The sequence below is a fragment of the Macrosteles quadrilineatus genome, unplaced genomic scaffold, assembly GCF_028750875.1.
Source record: "Macrosteles quadrilineatus isolate MER2022 unplaced genomic scaffold, UCM_ALF_1.0 Scaffold_46__1_contigs__length_943047, whole genome shotgun sequence".
NCBI classification, from domain to species: domain Eukaryota; kingdom Metazoa; phylum Arthropoda; class Insecta; order Hemiptera; family Cicadellidae; genus Macrosteles; species Macrosteles quadrilineatus.
The window spans coordinates 824886-850915 of record NW_026542639.1 but is presented as its reverse complement, the minus strand read 5'-3'; the positions used below and the strand labels follow the sequence as shown (position 1 = coordinate 850915).

Genomic DNA, 26030 nt, shown 5'->3' with positions numbered 1-26030 from the left:
CAGCTGTGTCTAAGGAGTATGTCGACCTTAGTCACTAACAAGACTACAAGATCGTGCCACTCATCCAACACTCATCTCCATTCATACTTGGCATGAAAATACCTACTTTGTTTGGTCACCATTTCATTGAAAAGTATTAATTAAGTATTAAGTTCAACGTACGTTAGTCTGCTTCCACATCGGTTGTTAGTTTATGGGTTCCTCGAAAGCCTATTGGTACCAAGATAAACTTCTAAACGCTGTCTTCTACGCTTTTTATCCGATCTACTCAGCAGTATATATCAGGGCTAGATATATACATATATATATCTAGCCCTGAGTTTATATAGCAGTGCAGATACTCACTTAACTACCTGTTGCTCGCCAGAGGACTGTTTCCGTCAATTCACCACCACAGTATCCAAGGTATAGGTTTATTCCTTAGCTCCAACTTAACCTAACCGAATCCTAAACAGATTTTGAAGATAATTATAAGAATAAAACAAATATACATTTATCAAATTAACAGAAAAGGTTCCGATGTTTCGTCCTTAAATCAACGTACATCCTATTTTGTTACTAATACCGTATTATTTTTGACAGGAATAACCGTAACTTGCCTAAACAATGCCTACATTTCCCAATTCCCTACAGTTTTTGTAAGAGTGTACGCCTCTCGCTATTGTTTCGACTCATCACGCGTCTTCCATAAATCTCTGATCTCTGAAATATTAGTCGTAACACACGGAGGGCAGATGAGCTTATCGTCAATGTGAAATGTCAGCGTGAGAACATGAGTGGATCATGATTGATGTCTTCATCTTCGGAATTGAGAAACTCGTCGTCACGACTCGTGGATTCATGGACTTCATCGTGTTATGGACCTTCCGCGAAATGAGCATTCAACTCATCATTACAAGACCAACATTAACTTTCAATATGTTACTCTGAGGGTTCTAAGGCATTTGATCAGTTTCTCTAGTCTTTCACATCTTGATCTTGCGTCAAAGTGGGTAGCTGTTAAAGTGCTAACAATAAAAAAGTTACCGGATCGATCTTGAGAAAAGTCAGTAGCTTTAGTGGACCCGGCTGTCCCATATCTTTAATAAATGATCCTAACTAATAAAACAGTTGATCTTAGTCAGTATCGAAGCTATAGAGAGCACAAAATGTCATTGTTTTAATTTAACATATTTTTAAAAGTAATTTACAATAGATTGTTTAGTGCAAAAATGAACCACTTTTTTTAGAAAAGCCTAAAAGAATATCTCTTTGTATTTGTTTCTCTTCATAGCAACCAAAATTCAATAAAACTATTTACAGATTGTAATGAAACTTTCAGGCATTATTATTAAGCATTATTCAAGGATGGTCTGTCTGAAGTTTGGTGCAGATCCATCAAAAGGGCTCCGCCCCAGTGGCTCTGGAGTTACCCATGTTAACTTGGTATGAGTAGGTACTCATATTTAAATAGAATTAAAGAATCTTAACAGCTAGTTCAACTAAACAATTTGATTCTGTGATGTTAAATGGCATTAAAAAGTTAATAGGTTTACCAATAGGGTGCAGCACTATTATTTTTTTAACTTTATGACAACAGCTAATTTGCAACCAAAAGGTGAGTGAGCGTAGCGAATGAACTTCAACCTGAAGGCAAGTGAGCGCAGCGAACGAGCTCCAACCTAAAGGTGAGTAAGCGTATAGCAAACGAACTTGAACAAGGACGTGATTGAGCCATGCGAACGAGCTCATCTTGAAAATGAACGAGCATTGACACAAAGCCACATTAGGACAGGACGACGTCTGTCGGGCCAGCTAGTAGGAAATTAATGCTGAATGAACATTGTAGTTAGTAATACTATATAGATGAATTTAATCTTCATGCGTTGTTCACATAAGCGAGGGTGAATACAGTACATTTGATTCGAATCAGATGGTAATTGGTGAGCAGTGAGAGAACGTGTTAAGTGAACACTCCGAAAAATCATCTTCACACCTAACAGACGTTTTAAATTTACAACCCTACACATCTATATCTATAAAAGAGGAACTATGTATGTATATATATATATATGTGTGTGTATATACGTTATGGAAAGACCTTCATCGCATGGGGACATCAATTGACCGAGCAGCAGACAGAAAACACTGGAGGCAACTTGTTGGCGAGGCCAAAAACCAACTTAGGTTTGAATGGCCAAGGAGGTAAGGTAAGGTAATATACGTTATGGACTCCGAAACCGCTAGACAGATTGTAATGAAACTTTCAGGCTTTATTAAGCATCTTTCTAGGATGGTTCGAGTGAAGTTTGGTGCAGATCCGTCAAAAGGGCTCTGCCCCAGAGGGTTTTAAGTGGGCCAATGTCAGACTTTTTGATCTACAATGTTTACAAATAAATATAATTTAAAAGCATATGTTTACTTTCACCAATTGTTTTGTAGGTTAATAATCACAACATTCTGTATTAGCATTAGTCATGATTTGAAATAGTGCTACAGTGTTTCTACAGAGTGCAGCACAGAAAACTATTTTACTTTTGAATAAGTCCAAATTTATAAACCCCAATCGCAGCACACCTGTGCACTCAACAACGTTTAAATTCTTCAATGTTAAATATTAAAAACATTAAAACCTTTATCAAAATATTATAAACAATAAAAGGGATGACTTTTTTAAATTTATGACAACAGCTAATTTGCAACCAAAAGGTGAGTGAGCGTAGCGAACGAACATGAACCTGGAGGCGAGTAAGCGTAGCGAACGAGCTAACCTGAAAACAAGAGAGCGCAGCGAACGATTTCCAACCTGAAGGTGAGTGAGCGTAGCGAATGAACTTCAACCAGGACGTGATTGAGCCATGCGAATACTTATGAAGTTAAGCGGGGCAAGGCCCGCGGGTACAGCTAGTTAACAATAAAACAACAAGTAACGTGCTAAAAAAGATGCTTAGCCTGTGCTAAAACAAAAAAACAAAAAAAAATGAATCGAATACGTAGTTACAGGTTCTCTGTAGCATCGATAAGATTGTGAAAGATTTATAAACTCAATTAAGTGTTTCATAAAGTTCCTATAGGATGTTGTTATAAACAATTAAAACTTCATCACGACGCAAATACTTTCCAAACACCTAACGAGTTTAAACTACAAGTATTCGCTGAGGAAACTCGCCGCGAGACATCATTTTAATTCTGACGCACTTTAAATCATTTCCGCCAACATTTCTTACTTTCAGTTTAGTTTTAAAAACTAGCTTTGGAAAGCATCATTATTTCAATGTTCTATGCTGGCATTAAGTTAAGGCATATGTTAATTGTTAATAATTTGGGTCCAGTTCTATATCTTGCAAAATAAATTATTTAAAATTTATCAATCTTTTCAATTATAAACTCAAACAGTACACGTACAGGGTCACGACAGTTAACATAAACATTTGATCTTTGGCACACCAAATTCGTGCAGTTTTCCAAACTGTAACATTAAAAACTCTCCCAGGAACATATAGAACAACCTCCCTAATTATACTTACGAACGGATAATCGGCTGTGCAATGCACGACATCCACAGACTTATTTCAAGTGGCCCCTTCGAAGTACTACGGGTACTGAAATGTAACAACTTGTTATTTTCTACAGAAATACAGTCTGAATCATGTAGAGGACTTCTTGTTAGACATTTGAACTCATCTGTGCGGACTTAAATTAAACCTACCTTTTACCACACATAATATAACCCCTACTATCTTTGTGTTGACATTTTGAATGTAAACAATCAAAACTGCCAAATGCTTATTTCACAATTTCAGACTGCTGATGTAAAGAAATTATAATGTTTTTACACAACTGGTAGGTTTATAATTCACAACTTCATCATAGATTATTTATTCTAAAACTATGTTAATTATTATAAAAATATATTATGTAACCGTTGCTGTTTGTGATTTAATTTGAAGAAGATTGGCCTTAAATATGTGTTCATGTAGTCGTTCGTGTAGTTTTGAAACTTCAAGATTGAAATTTTAAGTGTTAAAAATAAAGGGAAAAGGGGTTAAGAATAAGGGAGTTGGAAAATCATGTATGTAAATATGTTATTCGAAAATTTGGTAAGTGTTTCTCATATTAGCCTACACAATGTTTAAAATTAATCAAAACCAAATTGGCTATTTCCTCCTGTATTTACCAGATTTAAAAGCCATAAACCTATGAAGACCATAAAGGTTGAATTTTGTTTCTAAAATTGCTGGCGGATGTGTAAATATTTTATACAACAAATGTAAGTATCAAAATGTTTCTATTTCGTCTACTCTTCCCGTTGCAAAGCACGGGTACAATAGCTAGTACAATACTAATAACACATGCACAAGTTGTCAAGGTTTAAAACATGTAAATATCTATAGAGGACGTAGCCTGTTGATCTGCTTCAGTGGCACAAGGTCTAGGACACATGCCAGTGGGGCGGAACCCTAGGGTGCCCGGGGGTGTAGGCACTGGGCAGGTGGGGAGTCAGCTGCACGTGCCTCACCTGGTGCACACACGCACACTCACGCACACACACAGCACATCCCTTGGGCGCATCTGGAGATGCAGATGTTAGCCGAAAAGGTTTCTTCAATCTTTACACTCCCAATCTCTAGTGTATCAGCTGCTGTAGTCATCTGTTGCTCCATTCCTTTTACTGTTTGGCCCGCTTCCAAAGGACGCAGTTAAAAAGACTCCGATCGATTTTATTCGCTCAAAATCGTGCGAGAGGTGCTATAAAGAATGTGTGACTTTTTATTTTGAAGTTAACTTTCAAGTTTGATCGTAGGAGAAGAATATTCACTCTGACTCTGATAAGACATTTTTACTGTTATACTCTTACTGTGACTCAATACCATACTCCTGTCCTATTTTCTCTATTAGTGCTTCTGAAATGAGTATAATGTAGGCCTACCCCAAAACCTGACGTTAAAATACCCCCGCCGCAGCAAACCTGCAGACTAAGCGAATTTCAACTTGTCTGATAACAGTTTTACTAAAATATTTCCATAAATAAGACATATTTATTCCCTATTTAAATAACATTAGATTTAACGAGTGCTTAGGTCAGCTGCTACGGGGATGGCAAAAAGTGTGTTTGACCATAGGTCAATAGTATAGGATGAAATAAATAAATTTGTAAATTTTTATCAATTATTATCCATAAACAAGTAAACTACAAGTTTTCATTTTCTCCATAAGAATAAAATGGGAATTTTAAATTACACTATAGAAATGATGTCTTTACAAAATAAAATGAAACCAAGCAATGCGTATAACAGCTGTTCCTCAATTACTATAGTGTTTATAATTAACAGCTGATTATTCATCATATGCCTTTATGTGATCTTTGTTACGGTATTTGTTTTTCTCTATTATTTTTTCAAGTAAGTTTGGCAGATGAACGACCTATAAATGACTATTATAGGGGATTAAAGGTAGAAAACAAGTTTTTACCTACGACCGTTTTTTAAAGTAGCCATTTCAGTTCAGTTCTTAGAATTGAAAAGTTTCACTTAACAGCTGTTTACTTCCATATCAGCATAGTTTCATTTCATATCAGCATAGTTTTTCTCATATCAACACGGGTAACGGACCAATGAGGTTCAAGGATTGAGAGAAAAGAAGTACAATTAATTGTAATACTTCGAACGTAAACTAATCAGCTGATCAGTTGACAATTTTAATTGTTGATCCGGCTTGTTCCTGTTGATACTCGCGTAATCTTAACCTAAGTTGGTGGAAGTTAAATGAAGGTTGATTTTAAAATATCAGTTAGTGAAAGTGATGTTGACGAGATAGAAATGAGAGCACAAACTGTTTGTGCTAATCTTTTGCCACCAAAATCAAAACAAAGGTACCATATGCAATTACATACCAGCAATTCATTAAATGGACGAAACAAAATAAGGTTAAATTGATAAATGAAAATGTTCTTCTGGTTTATTTTGAAAACCTCTTAACCTTTTTTTCACCCAACTCGTTGTGGACCACATATTCGATGCCGAGATCTAACTGTAAATTAACTGTTTCACTATATTATTCAGTTGTCCAAAAATATATGCAATATTTCCCTAATTGTACCTGATACAGTATTTATGGTAAGAATGCTGCTAGCAGAACCTATTGCCTGAAAAAGTAACGTATTATTTAACAAAGTTTTACAAACCCGTAATTACATTAAATCAGCTGATTATACAATAAGTCGTTGCATCACTTTCAGTGACAATGACAATAAACGAAAAAATAACCTCTATAGGAAGTTATGAGTAGAGATTGTTAGTAATAAATACCCCCGCCGCAGCAAACCTGCCGACTAAGCGAATTTCCATTTGTCTTAATTGATTTTCAATTAAATATATTTGAATAACATTAGGTTTAACGAGTACCTAGGTTTGCTGCTACAAGGAAACTAATAAAGTGTGTTTTTTTGTAAAATATCGATAGCTTAGTACAAAATAAATAAATTTGATCAAAATACAAAATATACCCTATCCATAAACAAGCAAACTACAAAATTTTACAATATTCCCCATAAGAATAACATGGGAATTTTAAATTTACAATTTTTTTAATTTTCTCCGTTACTATTAACCGAACAAAAATACTTTTATATACTAAATTAATTGTTTTTTTAAGCTCTTTAAAAAGGTCTAAAGATAAATTGGGAAATTTTGTGTTTTGAGGGTCAAAAGTGAGAAAAACCAATTTTTACCCCATAAAACCCCCCGTAAAGCCCCGTTCCCATGGTCCGATCATGCTGGTTCGCGAACTCATTCAAGTTTATCCCGCTTTACACCTTTAAACCAAATTTCATCAAAATCGGACAAAAATTACTCAAGTTATCGCGTTCACGGACGTATATATATATATATATATATATATATATATGTCTATATATATATACATTATAAAAATTTGAACGAATGGTGTTTTTGGCCTCTGGGGACATCAAAATGAAAAAGTAAATCGGTCCCGGGTCTAGGTCTTACCGTGCCACCTACGGTAATAGCTACTTCCCTATAGGGAAATTCGCTAAAAACCAGATTTTTAGTAATTAAAAAACGGTCGTAGGTAAAGTAGTGTACGCAACTCGCGTTAATAGTCTTTACGACACTCGTAGAAGTTTTTAAGGCACTCGCCAAGGTTCGTGCCTTAAATTTTCTACTCGTGTCGTAAAGACCAACTTAACGCAATCGTTGCGTAAACTACTATTTCAAAACATGTTATAGGCAAAAGTTATGTATTTTTTAACGTAGAATCCGATTCTGTGATCAAAATTGGTAGTTTACATTTGATAAAGTTGACTTCCGGTCTGAAAAAGCCACTTGCGGTTTGATTTTGGATTTGAAATTATCACCGTTTGGTAGACCGTGCCCAATGTATTTAGTTCCGTATTATTTGCTGTTTGTAAGGAAAGTTTCCCTAGTTTTTAAAGGGGTGTATGGGTGGTTTTGGACACCCTGTATAATATAGTCAATGTCTATATATAACTACTAACTACTACTAGGAGTACTTACTAACTACTAACAGTAGTTATATATGGATGGTCGCAGTAGGCCTGCAGACAAGATAAATGTATAGTTATTTCAGTTTCTTTTACAAACAGATGAATAATTTCAGGTAGGTTTACGAAGTGGTCATTTGATTCGGTAATAAAAGTCACTTGGCACAAATGATTGATCTAATAACTTCAACCGATTTACAGGTTTGTAGTTTTAAATAGCGCCTTCACATGTGTTGTACGCAATTCGCAATGCATTAATGCGCTTAGTAACTGTGCTAAAAATTGAAGGCGCTGAAAATAGAATTAAATGTTACTCATCACAGCATGCTACTATTGACAATAGCAAACTGAAGGGAAGTTTGATATTCATATTGAATAGTATGGATGGATATTAATTAAGGATGTTCTTAATGGGAAGTAGCTAGTAGCTATACCATAGATAAAACCATAGATTAAACATACCCCCTTAAGAAGTGATTTAAAGTTAATAACATTCCATGAGAAATTTCAAAATTGGCCGCCATATTGGAAAATGGCGGCTGAATTTCAAAAAACTAAATTAATATTTTTAATTTCCACAAAAAATAAAAGAATGTCCCCCATTTAAAGTTTTCTCTAATTCTTACCGTTTCCAATATCCCAATAGTGGCCTCCTTGAGTTGATCACCCTGCATACTTACATAATAACCTCTAAGGTGTTGTTTTACTTATTTTTCTAATGTTATCATTCTCTAATCCATCATGTAAAGAGTGGTGCATAAATAGCAGATGGAAAAAAGTGTCAGATAAACAGCAATATTACAGCTAAATTACACACAATGTGTATGTGGATTTCAGCTATGAAAAAAATTTCTTTCAAATAACCTCCACTGACTGATGTCCACACAAGTGTCCATTTTTTTCGTTTATTGACATTGGTACCTAGTTGCAGAGATTTTATGGATGATGCTGAAATGAAATGAAAATGAAATGAAATGAAAATGATTTATTTAGTCAGGCAAAGTTAGGGCCACATGGCCCTCTCTTACACTTAACCTGTTTATACAAATCTAAACATACAAAAATAAAACAAAACAATGTACAATACAAATAAAATACTATAATCTATTTACAATATTTAATGTAAAAAGAAACAATACACTTTTAAAACATACCACCTTACATAAACACCCACACACACACACACCTACACACACACACGCACACACACAACACACACTCGCAAGAACTAGCACACACACACGCACACCTGTCAGTGATCAACCAAGCGCACGCCTAGGATATACCAACCATGGCCATACGTCCAGAAAACAGATTTTTTAGTGCTGTCACAAACCGGGGACGGCTATCAAGGGTTTTTTATGGCTAGAGGGAGATCATTCCAAAGGCGACAAGCAGAAACAACAAACGCTCTGTCATAAACTGCCGTTCTATGATGAGGCATACGCAAAGTTACTGAAGCAGAACGTGAGTTTCTTACACTTTCTTCAGCTACAAATTTGAAGTCGTTTAAAAAATATTTTGGAAATTTTGTTTTTAATATTGAATAGGTTATCATAAGAATTTTTATTGATCTTAGGTCACATAGTTTTAGTAATTTAGAATCAACATAAAAAGGAGTGATGCGCTCATTACGTCTCAGATCATAAACAAATCTTAAACAGTAGTTCTGAGTGCGTTGGAGAGCATCAGCGAGATTTACAGTCATGTCATTGATCACAGAGTTACAGTAAGTGAAGTGAGGGAAGACAAGTGATTTTACTAGGTGTAACTTTATGTGTAAAGGTAAAAAATTCTGTAACTTCTTCAGTGAGTGGATTGATGCAAACACCTTTTTACGTATGTCTACTACTGCATCTCCCCAGGTAAGCGTCGAGTTTATAGTAAGTCCTAGATTTTTCACTTTGTCATAGTAAAGTAAAGCTGTCCCATTTATAGTTACTGAGTTCACTGTGTCAAAGTCAATTGAGTTTCGTAAACGTGAATGACAAATTATTATTGGTCTTGTTTTTGTATGGTTTAGTCTAAGTCCATGTTTTTCAGTCCAGGTAATGATTTTCTCGATGTCTTCGTTGATTTTTAGAACACTGTCATTGATATATTTTGCTGAGAAATGCGTATAAATCTGTAAGTCGTCGGCATACATATGGTATTTACAGTGTGTGAGGACTGAGCTCAGGTCATTTATGTATAGTACAAACAGTAGAGGGCCAAGGATTGACCCCTGAGGCACACCACAAGTAACTGTCTCCCAGTCAGATCGTACGTCATCAACCTCAACACATTGCCGCCTGCCTGACAGATAAGATCCCAGCCAGTCCAATACACCATTTGAAAACCCTATGGCCCTTAACTTTTCCAGAAGAAGATTATGATTTACGCAGTCGAAAGCTTTCGAAAAATCAAATAGTGTTAGAATTGTACCCTGCCGACGTTCCATTGCTTGTCTAATGTCGTCCGTCACACGTAATAGTGCTGTTTCTGTGCTGTGAGCCGTTCGAAAACCAGACTGAAAGCTGCAAAGTATGTTGTTGTCAGTCAGAAATTCCGTCATTTGGCAGTGCACAATTCTTTCAAGGCCTTTTGATAATGCGGGCAATATACTGATCGGCCTGAAATCCTGGCAAGATGCCGGGGCTGGGATCTTATTTAATGGACGAATAAGGGCAGACTTCCAAGAAATAGGGAAAACGCTTTGCCTTAGTGATGTGTTGAAAATGCATGTGACAGTTGGGAGTATAGCAAAGAGAATGTCTTTTATAAAACGAATTGGAATGCCATCCGATCCGACTGCGTTGCTACGAATCCGACGAATTGCGTTAAGAACATCTGACTGCACTACAGGTCTGAAAGTAAACTTAGGATGTCCTAGGTCCTGATCAGGGAGGTTTCTGATTTCGTTTATGTAATTTACATAATGTTGTTGGTCGATATTTTGACCATATGAAGAGAAGAAAGCGTTTAATTCATTGAGAGGGACATTCACTCTCTGTGGTTCAGACTGCTTCCCAAGCCCAAGACTTTTTACATTAAGTGCTGTTCTTCAGATGAAGAATGGTTTGAGGTTTTCTTGCATGGACTTAGTTTTAGGTAATGTAGCCCCACATCCAGAGTTCACATGCAAACTAATCTGGCAAAAGCAACTGCCAGATGTTTTCTTTCTGATTGTTTATGGACTTTGGAGAACAGATTCTTCTACTCCTGTGAATGTGATGTCCTCTGTAAAGTACAGACTTTGGCCTTCCAGGATGTTTATTCTTGAAAACAGATCTCTGAGTTCTCACTAACCGAGTTAGTGCATGTCACCAGCTTTGAATGACTATTTGCAACAAAGCCGAAATGTCAGTTCCACCCAGTATTCCGACCCGGTCGTCCTCAGAACAGGAGACCTCTCTTTAGTGATTGTAACCGTCGTAGCTTTACTTCCTACGCTAAATATCTTATAAGGGAAACTTTGTCAGTTCATTCAGTCAAGTAGCTGACAAGGAAATATAATTTTATCTCTAAAACAACTTAAATTCAAAAGCTTACCTTTTCAATTACTATTTGTGATAGGTAGCATGTACTTAAAGTATATTTTAGTTATCTCTTAATTTTTCCTCTGTAAATATTGTATTGTACCTTGAGCTCCTTTATGGATCATAAAAATTGGATGGCCAAACACAATTATAAATGAGTCAATGAGTGTGACAGACCAAGAAACCATAAAGATGCAGACAAAAAGAAGGGAATGGTGTAGGGTGGGGCAAAGGAGAAGGACACTTTTGGAAGAGGTGAAACTGTAAGGCAAGACCTAGGAAGTCAAAAGTGAGAAAGACGTTCCCGCCTTACTATACCACTGACTTTGCTGCTGAATTTAAAATGTCCAAAATCCCTTCAAGGGTAGAAAAGGAAAAACAAGGAACTTTCTATTTAAAAACAATATATTTACATAGAAAAGTCAGAAAATGTTAACACAAAAACCATTACCGATGCCTCTGGCCTTTGTGGACTTTACTACCCATGACTCGCTTCCTTCCTTTTGGATTTGTTTTCTTTCCAAAATTATGCTTTGACTGCATGTTCTTACTGCCTTCTTTCCTTCCATGAAGCTTGGCAACCCCACGACCTTGATGTCTTTTTTCATCCTTATGACCCTTTTGATCCTTATAACCTTTTTGATCCTTGTGACCCTTTTGATCCTTATTTGAAGAATCACTTTTAAATCTTTTATTTTTGTGTAGATCCCGTGGAATAAACTTCCGCTTCATCCCAACTGTTTTCCTTTGAGAGAATAGATCTAGAACAGGTAAAAATCGTTTGAGGATGGCAGTAAAATAATGTTTTTTATTTATTACAGTTCACATTAAAGTAAAAGAAAGTTGCAAAACCTGTGTCCCACTTTTTAGCAAACATTACAAACATTTTTTTTCAAAGAAAGACATTTCGCTCAGGTTTAAATTCGTAATTATAAGTAAAATAATTCGTAGAAGAGTACAGGTAGGCCATGGAACAGACACATATAAATATGTGTCTTTTATGTATTCTATGGCCTTTGTACTACAGTAAACTAGCTGCTACCTATCTCATTATTTTACAAACCTAAAATAAAATAACAAGGTATTTTGTGTTTGTATAATGCAGGGTTTGTTTAAACACAGTTTGTAAAGTAAATAACACAAGTTACAACATAATTACCTTTATCAGGATTCTCCCCTACTTCCTTACGGTACCACTCAGAGTCACTTTCCTCATCGTCTTCCCCTATGTTACCCTCTTCCACAGACTTCACCATCAATTTTTCATTTTCAGACAAATATTCCTTTTTCTTCCTCTCAATCCCTTCCAAAGATTTTTTCTTAAGCTCATCTTTCTTCTTATCTTTTTCTTGTTTATTCAATTCTTGTTGCTTCTTGCGCTGTTCTTTCAACCGTCTAGTGAAAATTACAAAGCTAAATTATTTCAAGACGAAAAAGTATCAATAGTCTTATTGATTGGATGGATATTGAAAGATAATTTAAGAGTTTGAATGAAAAAAATTGATTAATCACTTACTTACAAATTAATAATACATTTTCTATACTGATTCACCGATTGAAAACCAGAGTTCTTATGATTGTTGAATACTGTAACTTCTAGCGTTCTTGATTGAATGGAGGCCTGGTCAAAATGAAGTAGTAGGAAACCTACTTGAAACAAAGAGCAACTAAATTTTGAGATGAATCAATTCAACCCTACAAAAATTGCATTAATAATGCTTATTAGGGTTTTCAACAATAATTTTAACTTTCATAGCATTTTCCTACTCAACTAAATTAAATTACTATTTGGGCTTACTTTTTCTCTTCTCTCCGTTTGTTGATGATGGCAATTTCTTCAGGAGTTTTCTTTATGATGTCATGATAGATTACCTCTCCTTCACACAAGCCTCCTTCTACTTTGATTAACTGTTGGGAAAACAATACAAAATCAAATTATCTTGCAATAGTGATCCTATTTTTTTTAATAATCCTAGAGGCTAGTTAAAATATAACTATCAAACTTACTGTGATGAAACACGAGTGTTATATTGTATGAACCTTTTGTAGTGTCATTACATAAGTCTCTCAACTTAGGTGACTGACCTGAGTTAACAAATTGTACCCTTTCCCAGAAAATTATCCTAGATGAGTCACATAACTTTTCCTTAGAATATAATGAAAAAGGAATTTAAGAAACTATTATAAATACCCAAATTGGCAGTGTTACTAACAAAATACAAATTTATTTTAATGGATTTCTTTCACAAACTAATAGTCAACTGTGCATTCATATGACACTTTATCCAAACAGAAAAAATGATATAAATATTTTTCATCCCTTTATTACTGACTAGCAGAGCACCCATCCTTCGTACAGGGTGGGCATATAAGTATAAAATGCTTATTGCAGTTATACTCAAAGTTCATAAATTTACGGTATGATATAGTATAACACATCTACTATTGCCATAATGTTCTACCACTGCACCTAAACAATAGAAAAAATAAAATTATCAAATATTCGTACAATATCACAAATTATTCATTAAATTAAAAACTCAAACCTAACTGTAAACAATCCTACTTTGACAGTTCTAATTGTATATCACAGCTTTTTGTTGCTATTTAGTTCAAATTAGCTGTAGTCATATATGAAAACACAAAATAATAATAGTGCTGCACTGCACCCTGTTGGGAAACCTAATAACTTTTCAATGCTATTACATCCCAAGTTGAAACAGCTGACTAAATTCTTTAATTCCCTTTAACACTCCGAGTGTCATGCGTCGCTGCAGCGACGCGTAACACACTTTGTGTAGTGTCATGCGTCGCTGCAGCGACTCACGAACACTGTTTACGGCAAAGGCTCTATGACTGACTGAATCGGATTGAACTGGATCGAGTTAGGTATCGTTCTTTTCCTTAAAATTTAAGCTTTCTCCAGAGGTCTGTCTCAGCGCTGTATGTTCTCTGAGCCGATCGTAATTGTAGCAGACAGCTGACGTGCGTATTTGTAAGCAGCTTGGTTATCCTCGGACTGATGACTGATGTGTTTTATTACGTTTATCATTGTTTTAGTGTTCAAAATCAAAAGTAGTGATATACGTGGTGCATTATAAGAAGATTTAAGTGATTTTGAAGGGCTGGTTGATGATCCTGAAGAAGTAGGTAGTGATATTGATGTAAATTATCAGCCAGATTCCTAGCTATGGTTAGGCTATGCATTCTTAGCTAAACGCAATGTACTGAAATCTGTTTTTCACTCATAACTTATTTATTTGATAACTTACCTCACTATATGATTATATATATGTAATCCTCATAAAATTTAGAACAAAGTGGCTATTTTCAAATATTTATAGGCCTATAATTTATACAATTTCATTGAGCGTGAACTTATTTTTTTTTTTGAAAATTTTCCAAAATATTTTTTATTTTACCTAAAAATTTTTTTTTTACAAATGTTCCTTATGTTTTATATATAATATTGAAGCCCATGATTTTCCAAACAAAATGGTATATAGAACAGTATAATTAACATTGTTTTTAAGCTTCTCAGATCCGTTTTAATAAAACCTTGCAAATGAGCTAAAAATAGGCAGACATTAAGGCCAAAACAAGGGACACTCGGAGGGTGAAATATGAATACTCATAAGGTTAACATGGGGAACTACAGAGCCACTGGGGCGGAGCCCGAAAGGATTTTTTAGATAAGAATATATGCCTTAATGTTAATCGGGAATGTGAGCTATCATCATGCCACATTTCAGCCCAATGCGTCCAGTAGTTTATGCGTGATTGAGCAACACACACACAAACTCACAAACTTTCAGATTTATAATATTAGTAAGATTGTATCTGCTCCAACTTTTGAATTGTTTTTTAACTATTGTCATAGACTAACCAACACAAGTAGACTTCTCATCCCATTATAAATTTTGAAGCTCGTTTTTCATGTCTAGTTCATGTATGGTGACACTGGGCGCTAGTGTCGACAAAATTTTGTTTCTATTATTTAAGAGTTGATTTCTTAATTTGTGCTTTACTGTTTGGTTATATATCTAGGGGATGAGTTATTGCTTATGATTAGATCGTATTTGGTTAAACGAAGTTTTAAATGACTGAAATAACAAGAAACAAATTGTAAACAAAACATAACCTCTGCAGTACACCATTCAAAACCAACAATAAAATAGTTTTCAGCTGTTTCAGAAATCTACTAAGGGAGATGTTTTACCTATGCTATTGGGTTTACACCAGTGGCATTTTTTAGATTAATTAAATGCAAAGGGAATAGTGGTATAAAGCATCAATTTTTCAAGTATCACTATCAGTATCGAGAATAGAAATTTTTAGGAACTGAAAATGAAATTAAAAATGATTTATTTAGTCAGGCAAAGTTAGGGCCACATGGCCCTCTCTTACACTTAACCTGCAAACTGAACTGACTGTTGACTTGTTTCTTTACTATATTGTGTGTTATTTTACTACTAAAGGATGAGATGTTCCTGTAGTTACCTGCAGTGTCATGCGTGGGCCGATCTCACTGAGCCTGATGGCCGACTGGCCGTCCTGTACGTTACCTCTGGCCGAGATCTTCTGAGGCAGAGTCACATGACTGTCTCCGTCATCTTCCGCCTCACTCTCCGACACATCTCCTCTGTCACAAACATCAAACGATTTCAGTTAATAGTTAAGACTCTTTGTTCCTATCTTAAGATGTAGGTAGACCAGAACTTGAGGGTTACAGCAATAACCATTGGTGATTGATGGAATTTTCTACCACTAGACCAGCTCGCTCACTCATACCCAATAGCAGTTTATACTAAAGAGAACTAAAACCAGATTGTAGGCCTGCAATTTGCTCATAGGTATTGTCTCCTTAAAAATTGTTGCCTCTTTTGTTTATTGGTATTTATAGATGCAAAGTTTTCAGTTTAATAATGCCAAAATCTGCATATTTCATTGATATTATTAGAAGTTTAGTGATTAGTCTGCAAAAGCAAGAAACCATGATTTAAGTATATACTTACACTCGAGTCTTACCAATGTTTATAGAACCAACTTACGATAATTTTAACTTTCATAGCATTTTCCTACTCAACTAAATTAAATTACTAGCTCTAAATTAAATTAAATTAAAAGCTAAATAAAATTAAGCTAAACTAAATTAAATTAGAAGCTCGCTCTTTTTCCTTAACATTAGGCTACAATTTTTATACTATAAAAATATGCTGTATTTGTTTTATTTTTTAAACTTATAAAATAATAATAACCAGATAATAATAATTTGTTGGTGTAGTCGATCTAGTACTAGCCTACAAGGGTTGTTCAAAAAGTAAGAAACGTTAACCTGATGTCAAATGGTGTCCACTGATTGCACACTTTCTAGTGCATACGCTTTTGCCTACACAATAACAATCCAGCCACTCCAGCAGAAATGTCATTGTTTTGCCAGTTATGGTAAAATTAAAGTTCAAAAAGGGTGTTACAATTGAAAATCTCAAAGGAGAAGCGAGAGCCGCAAGTAGGCGTTAGTTGTGAGGCTGTAGGTAATTTTTGGTAACAGTTTTGTTGGCCAGTACCGGTACTTGAAACCTATGGAAATTTCTTGTCAAAGGTGTGAAGTGTAAGGAGATAATGTAATTAATAAAAGCTTTGTCTGGAAATGGTGTGTCAGTTTCAAAATGGCCAAACAGCAGTTGTCATTCAAAATTCTGTTTTTTCACGACAATCCCTGACCTCAAACATCAAATTCCAAACATGGTCTACTTCAATCATCCAAATGGGAGATTTTGTCTCAACTATCCACCCTTCAATCTCCCATTTGAATTAATGAAAGAAATATTGTGTGCAATTTGCCAAGAGTGGTCAGGCATTTTCATGAGGAAACCAAATTTTGGCAGTCCACTTAAGTTCGGCCATTTTTAAACTGAATGTACTGTACTATTTCGGGGTGGATCATTAATTATTACCTACATTGTTTCCAAACACTTTTTTTGTTTTTTCTATAGGTTTTAAGTACTGTATTTGGACAGCAAAAACACTATTAGACATTGCTTTTTTCTTAACAGTAAGGAATTCCAGCAAACTTTTCAACTTGAATCTTGTACTTGAAAGTGTGCGATCTGTAAGCACACGACTGTTTCATAATTGTTATCAACTTTTTGTATAGCCCATGTACAAGACTTTCTATTTTTATCCACCATATTTTTATTTACATACTATACTATATCTAATTTTATTGAAATTCCATAGGCAATTATCTAGTTTTATCTATGGGTAATTTTACATTTTCCTTACCTTAAAATAAACTCTGACACATCGTTGTATTTGCCTAGGTTGGGCACCTTGCTTTGGACAACTTTCTTGACCCCCTTAGTTAGACCTACGGGTGTCACTCTGATCACATAGTGACGGAACTCTATAGTTTTGTCCTCATGGTTGTAATTAAAGAGAACACACCGGCGGATTGTGTCCAGATTCACCTGTAAGTTAATTTAACTGTTAAAAGAAAAGCAACATTCTACATTGTACCTATGCTGTGTTAATAATTTCTTCAAATTAATGTTAAGAAGATAAAATAGCTTTCGGACTGAACTCATTTATACATTTCACTCATCCTAGGACATATAGGTATTAGTTTCAAAATTGGTTCTTTAAGAATGTCCCCTTCACTCAGTGACGTAGCCAGGGGGGTGACGTAGGCAGCGTAGGGGGGGGGGGGCAGGGGGTCCGGTCTTAAATAACATTTGTTTGTTAAATTAAATGTAAAATTATATAATCACACTGTTTTGACGTTGGGGTTGATTATTTTCAATGCTAAGAGAGCTAAAAAATACCGTTTTAGGGCCTTTTTCCCGGACCCCCCCTTTTACGTTGACCCCCCCTATTTTGTAATCCTGGCTATGTCACTGCTTCACTTATATAGAGTTCATTGAATGTTGTTTTACGAAATCAAACTGTATTTCAGGAACCGTTACAAATTGCATTGCAAAGGATTGCATTTCGTTTTTTTTTTCAGACCAACAGGGGAAAAAGGTTTTTTTTTTACATTGGAATGAAATCATCCATTAAGTTATGTTCTATATTTTACTGAAAATGTTTGACCAGCCTATTTGTTTATGTCACATTTAATCAACTTATCTGCTCATTACAATGATTACAGGTCTGTACAATTGTCTAAAGACAGTGAAGTACTTTTACTGTACAAGTCACATGAGCTAGCAAGTTAGTGTTGGTTTATTGGAAGGGGAAGCCAGCAATGTCTAGATTGTCAACCCAATACGCTACCCACTCAAACTATAAAAGTTTTAACAAATAACTCATCTACTCACCTTAGTTAGATTAATTGTAGGAAACATGTTCTGAAACATTGTAGCCATCAGTTTCATGTGAGCTCCTTCACCAGAGAAGTTATTCAGAACAACCAATGGGAAATTCCTGAAGGCCTTGTCACATGCATACTGTTTTCTTATTTGGGCCAACACATCTCGAGCCAACGAGTACTTCAACATGCGGAATGTCAGCGTAGGACCTCGTGGGAATCGGCCAAACCGAACATAACTTCCTAACTCTGTGCTTGTGAACATTACAAGATGAGAGACATGAAGTAGGCCAGCCACTGCAGCAAAGTCTTTCAGTACATTTTTCTTTCTAACCTGTAAATTTTCCCAACATAACATAAGTTTATACAAAGCCAATGTCAAAATTTTAAAAATTAAATTTTTAGGCAGGTGGAGAGCTTTGATTATACATTTTTTTACTTATCAGCTTATCACACTTTGGTTAACCTCCTTATTCAAAAAAAATTTGGATGTGTATTCAGCTTAGTTACCGGTATTTACTAATTAGCTAACAATAGAAAACTCAAAGGATTCAAAAAACAATTCAGAAAATTGCAATGTTCTAAATCAAAGTGCAGTTAGTATAAAATACTAGATACTACAGTATGAAAATATGCTCTATCTTTAGGATACGGGGCCTATCTTAAAGATAGAACATATTTTCGAACTTCAGAATTTAAATGTAGGCCTAGGCCTAGCCTATTTGCCAAATTCTAGGGCAACACTTTAACACATTACCTAGTGTGTCAAGTTAAATAAAACATTTGTTGTTATTTTAGGAATGGTTCAAATAGCTTTTTTTAAATACGGTAAGCTAGTACAGTATCTTTTTAATTTTAATTCTTTTAAGCAGCCTTAACCCTTTCAGTGCTATGAAACGATATATCGTTGTTTTAAAAAAACCCTAAGGGATATAGAGAGGAAGGTTATTTAAAAAAAAATAGCAAAATGGCCATTGGTGACCTGCATGTTCATAGGATACACTACCAACCACTTAGCTAAAAGATTCGCCCAATCCGATGATTTCGAGGTGTATGTCTAAACCAAGGATTATGAACACCTCACTATGCACCAGTGGTTGTAGTATATCGCTACAAACACACAGGTCACCAATTATTTGCCACACAGGACGGGATTCGAACCCGAGCAGACGAATGCCACTGGCCAAGTGACACACGCCCTAGCCTTCTCGGCTATCTGTGCTTGAAGACTGGGGAGTCAAAAACCTGTATTTAAGCTGTCGCCACCGATTGCGAACAGATGGCGCTGCAGATGGTTGTTCAATGCGTTACTAGGTAGCAGCACCAGTTAGTCATGGACTATTTAGATGCAGCAATCTTTTAGTTTTAGTAGTAGTAAATGTGTTCCTGAGACTTTGCTGCAAAACATTAGTTTCCCTAAAATGGCTATATTACGATAACCTCGTCCAACTAAATCAGGGTTAAATTCAATATTACATTGTAAACTATATGTCTTTTGATTTTATGAGATTTTGGTTTCAAATAATGCTATCAGAACATAAAAATTTATAGGAAAACCAGGAAAATTACAACAAAAACTAAGTTTTACTTAATGTTTACTACAAATACCGGTATTTATCTTTCTTATATATTTTCTTATTGTGTTATTATTCAAAATTAGCCTAATTAATAAAATAGTGACAACATGACAGTTAAAATTCAACAACAGGTAATGGAATTAAAAGGCATACAAAAAAGTCTTACAAAATATGAATTATTGGCCTAGCACTGAAAGGGTTAATTCAGACGGTAAATGATGGTTAACAATTAAAGGTAGTAAAAATTTGGATTGTTGGAGTTCTACTGTATCCCTAGACACAAGAATAAAGGTTTGAGTATTGGCATTAAGGGTGAAATATTCATTACACACTTGCCTTAAGAGAAGATGCAGTAAATGGCTCCATCACTTTCCTGAAGTCTTTAGTGAAGTCAACAATTGTCTTTCCAACAGAACCTCTGTGAATTACAAATGAATGAGGAGCTCTGGTAACTTCTTCTGGCTCAGCCTCACCTCTGTTGGGATTATTCTTCACCGTCTTTCCCTATAAACAAAATATATTTCTTATCTACTTTACACCATTTACTAAATAAAAAGTAGCAAGTAAAGTAACGTCAGGTTTAAAAATTATGTTATTTAATGATTCTAAATTATATTTGAGGTCTTTGTTAGCCAATGGATTTTTAAGCCTGGGTAGAAGATGTAGGCAGGCCTACCCGTTAATTTTCATCTTGTTTTTGTCAATAAAGGTAAATAAGAATAAAAAATGTATCATTTTATAGAATGAAAGTGTTGAAATTGGGCTACCTGTACAACTTATTGCAAGTTTAAAATCTGGAACTGAAAACCACACCTAGGACTCAATAGTTGTTGATAATCAAAGATTCAATGATTAAAGAGTATGGGGGTACCCCAGCAAAATTTTGAAAACTAGAACTCCAAACTCGTGTTTTCAGACATTCCAAAGGTGTAGGAACGTTCAAAATTACTACAAAAATCAGCCCAATTGAGGATGTCTCTTCTGAGGTTTATGAACTTACTGAAGGCAGTTGAACAGAATTAACAGGTTCATTTGCAGATACAGGAGGAGAACATGTTTGATATCTATTAAATCCTGGAATTTTCTTTTGACCGACATATTGTTCAGCAAGATTCAAACAAATACACATAGGCTACGTAATTGATTCACTTTTCACTTTTGAAACATCTTAACAGTGCCTCTCCGCTCCGGTCATCGCCCCGACACCCCTACCCCACCCATCAACAGCATTGTCTCGGACCCCCCAACTGTGTCTACGTGTCCAATGGCATAGGCATGCGCGCAACACTTGTCTCACTTGTGGCTTGCAGATACTGTATATTGCTGCTTCCTTTTGCTAATTTAAATTTAAAATTGTTAAAGTTTTAGTTAAGTTAATGATTTTCTTAACCTTTACACGCTTAACGGTATATGTTAAAACAACAGTACCTATTTAAAAACATTTAAATTTTATTTATTTTTAATTTGTATTTTTTCTAAATCCTGTAATAAAACTTAGGCAATAATTTAATCAATATGTATCATTAGTCTTTGGGGTTGTAAGGTGACAACCCTTATCACCACCCTTATTTTAACGCCACTGTTAAGTCTCAAGTAAGATCGATTTACCAAAATGTCATTTTGTCGATTGAGTTCAAAGCCTACTTACAAATTATTATTGCTTGAGCTACATAGGCTACTTTCTAACAAGGTCACCATTAGAAAGTTTAAAGTCAAATTAAATTAAGACCACGGATTAGACAGTTTCCTTACAGTAAAAGTTAAAAAATATTATCCTATTGATATAAAAACATACAAAAAAAGGCCTACTGGGCAGGCTAATTAACTTAAATACAAACAATTAATTTGTATGTAGGCATATTTAGGCCTAAACCAAATTATCAAGAAAATCAAGAGGGATTAACTTCAAGGTAGACAGCCAAGTTATGAATAGAATAAAAATTATCACTGTCTTCTGTAGGATTGGTAATCAAAGGGGAGTCGCTACTCAAATTAGTGAAAAATTTTCAAAAATTCAAATTTTTGTTTGTTCCTAAATTATTATATATATCTTTTACATCATTAAAACCACCCAAAATCATTTTTTCATACATGTACCTAGGAGAAAAAAAATAAAACAAACTGTTTTACGGTGCGACAAAGACAAGTAGGCCTATGTATAACCAAAGGCTTATAAAAAGGTATGTGCATATGTTATTCACAACTTAGTATAAAAGCCTGATACAAAGTAAAAATGAGTTAAAATAACAATTTTAGCGATTTCAGTAGCGACTCCCCTAACTAATTTTGTATGCATCCTTCCACACAAAATTTTAATTTTGATACGGTACCTTATTTGATAGGTAGTTTTTTACCCCTGATCCAAATAGGCCTATCCTATACCATTATTTTTCACTGCAAATTAATTTCAGTAACTTATTCATTATCTAAAAAACTTATATATCTAATATATAAAATTCTCGTGTCACAGTGTTTGTCTGCAAACTCCTCCGGAACGACTTCACCGATCGTTATGAAATTTGGTGTGTAAATTCTGTAGGTATGCGAATCGGACGTAAACTATTTCCCGTTTCGAAATTCTTAAAAGGGCTCCGCCCCAGTGGCTATGGAGTTTCCCATGTTAACCTTATGAGAAATGGAATTAATGAATCTTAACAGCTGTTTCAATTAAACAAGTTGGTTCTGTTCTATGATGTTCAATAGCATTAAAGTTACAAGGATTACCAACAGGGTGCAGCACTATTATTTCTTTTACATTTTATGACAACAGCTAATTTGCAACCAAAAGGTGAGTGAGCGTAGCGAACGAACTTCAACCTGGAGGCGAGTTAGCGTAGCGAACGAGCTAACCTGAAGGCAAGTGAGCGCAGCGAACGAGCTCCAACCTAAAGGTGAGTGAGCGTAGCGAACGAGCTCCAACCCAAAGGTGAGTGAGCGTAGCGAACGAACTTCAACCAGGACGTGATTGAGCGATGCGAACGAGATCATCTTGAAAATTAAACGTAACGGTACTTAAATTATAAATAGTCAAAGGCAAGACAACGTCTGCCGGGTTTTCCATCGGTCTGTCTTAGGGGAAACCTATAACTTAGGCGATACGAAGTTCGCCGGGTCAGCTAGTATATAATATAAAAGGCAAAGCCCTCACTGACTGATTGACTCACTCACTCATCACTAATTCTCCCACTTCCCATTTACCTAGGAGGCTGAAATTTGGTACACTGATTTTTTTAGGCATTAAATAGAAAAACTAAGTTGTTTTTATTCTGATATCGGACTCTCTGGCTCCGCCACAGTGGCTCTGGAGTTTCCCATGTTAACCTTATGAGTACTCATATTTAAATGGAATTAATGAATCTTAACAGCTGTTTCAATTAAACAAGTTGGTTCTGTTGTATGATGTGCAATAAAGTTACAAGGATTACCAACAGGGTGCAGCACTATTTTTTTTTTTTTTATTTATGACAACAGCTAATTTGCAACCAAAAGGTGAGTGAGCGTAGCGAATGAACTCCAACCTGGAGGCGAGTCAGCGTAGCGAACGAGCTAATCTGAAGGCAAGTGAGCGCAGCGAACGAGCTATAACCTAAAGGTGAGTGAGCGTAGCGAACGAACTTCAACCAGGACGTGATTGAGCCATGCGAACGAGCTCACTTATGAAGTAAAACGGGGCAAAGCCCGCGGGTACAGCTAGTCTATAAAAGGCAAAGCCCTCACTGACTCACTGACTGACTCACTCACTCATCACTAATTCTCCCACTTCCCATTTACCTAGGAGGCTGAAATTCGGTACACCGATTCTTTGGGCATTAAATAGGAAAACTAAGTAGTTTTTATTCTGATCGGCTTTCGGGCTCCGCCCCAGTGGCTCTGGAGTTTCCCATGTTAACCTTATGAGTACTCAAATTTAAATGGAATTAATGAATCTTAACAGCTGTTTCAATTAAACAAGTTGGTTCTGTTGTATGATGTGCAATAGCTTTAAAGTTACAAGGATTACCAAAAGGGTGCAGCACTATTATTTTTTTTTTTTATTTATGACAACAGCTAATTTGCAACCAAAAGGTGAGTTAGCGTAGCGAACAAACTTCAACCCGGAGGCGAGTTAGCGTAGCGAACGAGCTAACCTGAAGGCAAGTGAGCGCAGCTAACGAGCTCCAACCTAAAGGTGAGTGAGCGTAGCGAATGAACTTCAACCAGGACGTGATTGAGCCATGCGAATACTTATGAAGTTCAACGGGGTAAAGCCTGCGGGTACAGCTAGTAACGTAATAAAGATATAGCTGTAAAAATGTAGCCTAATTACGTTTGAATAAAACAGGTAAGACGGATGACATTTACAAGTAGAATTAACTGTGGTAGAAGTAGGCTTTTAGAGCTAATAAGCTATTTGAATCAAACTCTAGAACATTATTAAAGTAAAGTAAAGGCATGTCAGGGTAGAAGCGGACTGAAATTAGTTTGGAGGCATGTAAGTTACATAGAATAAATGCCTTCTGCAAGAGAAGTTTTGTATATTCATTGTTATTGAAACCAGTCTCATAAGTTATGTAGGACTATCAAGAAGTAGGCCTATCTAATTATAATAGTGATTATATTAATGTATGTCCTATTGTAAATTAGCATTGCCCTGGAAGGAATAAAATTTAAAATAGGCCTATAAAAAAATATAAATACTAGGCCTACTGCAGTTTAACGACTTTATTCGCAAATGACATCCGTACTAACTTAAGGACCCGACAGTACACTCTATCTTCTCCGTACACATTTTAACCAGATATCGGTTTAACACATAGGTTGGAAATGAGACCTCTTAAACTGCACAATTTATATCAGGACATCAGTTTAAAACCGGACTAGATCAGCAGGAAGTGGGCGGTAGGCCTACTGAACCACTGTTCTTGTGGGAAAGATTAGAGACCAGTGATCACATGTCTTTAGATGTATAGGTATTTAGAAATACAATACAGTGGAGTCCCGCAAACTCGGCACTCGATAACCCAGCAGTCTGGATAACTTGGCCATCACCGGGCTCAGAAAATTAGTGATTTTTTAGTAAGTTACCAGTTAAACATGGGCTCAAGTAAAATCATTCGCAACTCGTACCAAGGATTTATTTTACTGTAATATCTGATCGATGACTTAATACTGACTTGTAATAAAAATATAAATAGGCTAAATAAGGCAGCTAAAAGGATTAAAAATTTTATTGTTCTTACTTTTAACCCTAGTTCCCAATAACCCGACATTCCAAAAACTTGGCACTCTTCCGGTCCACATTATGCCGAGTTTTCGGGACTCTACTGTACTCTCTTTAAGTCAAATACTGTATACAGTATGCATTTGAACGGTCCATTTTAAAGAGTTTTTGGGGATGTCCGTTTAACCTGAAACACCGTTATCCGAGCTGGCCTCGGTCCTGAGGAGTCCGGATAAGAGGGAGTCTACTGTAAATGCTATTTACTGAAGCGATGAATGAAACAACACACGCAAACATATTTTTTATTGCATAAATGAAACACCTTAAATAGGCCTTAAATACTGTGAGTGTCAGCCTTGCAGATCTAAACCTAGAAAGTTAGGCCTATGTGTAGCTACTTACTTTACAGTGTGTGTGTGTGTGTTAACTTTACCTACTTAATGTAGTGATTCAATATTGTTTTAAAGTAGTAATATAAATTAAAACAGTTAAAAGGGCGCTGCACTTTACAAGTCCTACACTCATTTGAATGAAAATATCGATCGACATATCGATTGTTTAATTTGATAAATCGTTTGGTTAGTTAGGTAAGGTCAACCTAACCTAACTAACCAAACGATATATCGAATGAAACAATCGTATAATCGATATTTTAATTCCAATGAGTGTAGGACCTAAAGTAAAGTGCAGCCGTTAAAAGTCCTCGTATGCCTAAACTAAGATTAATGTCATAAGTTACCCCTTGGCATGCGAGTCATATCCATATTAAAACTAAAAATACCTTTTTGGATTTCCTTTTCCCCATGTTGTTTATATAAAACACAAATCAAGAATAAAATTATCCTAATCAATTAACTTCGCCATCAACAAAAACAAACTCCCTAAAACATAGACATAACCTCAATCACACAATACGAATGTGAAT

The 26030-nt window shown here is 35.5% G+C and overlaps 1 protein-coding gene across 1 annotated transcript; it reads right to left on the bottom strand.

The window, feature by feature from the left end:
* Positions 1–11446: 11446 nt before the first annotated feature.
* Positions 11447–26030, bottom strand: LOC129005941 (protein Peter pan-like). Its single transcript, XM_054434977.1, has 8 exons — positions 25887–26030; positions 20242–20409; positions 18339–18662; positions 17305–17489; positions 15520–15661; positions 12818–12927; positions 12179–12414; positions 11447–11780 (listed from the first exon to the last, which is right to left on the bottom strand). The coding sequence occupies exons 1-8, from the start codon at positions 25908–25910 to the stop codon at positions 11467–11469; spliced, it is 1503 nt and encodes a 500-aa protein (XP_054290952.1). The 5' UTR covers positions 25911–26030; the 3' UTR covers positions 11447–11466.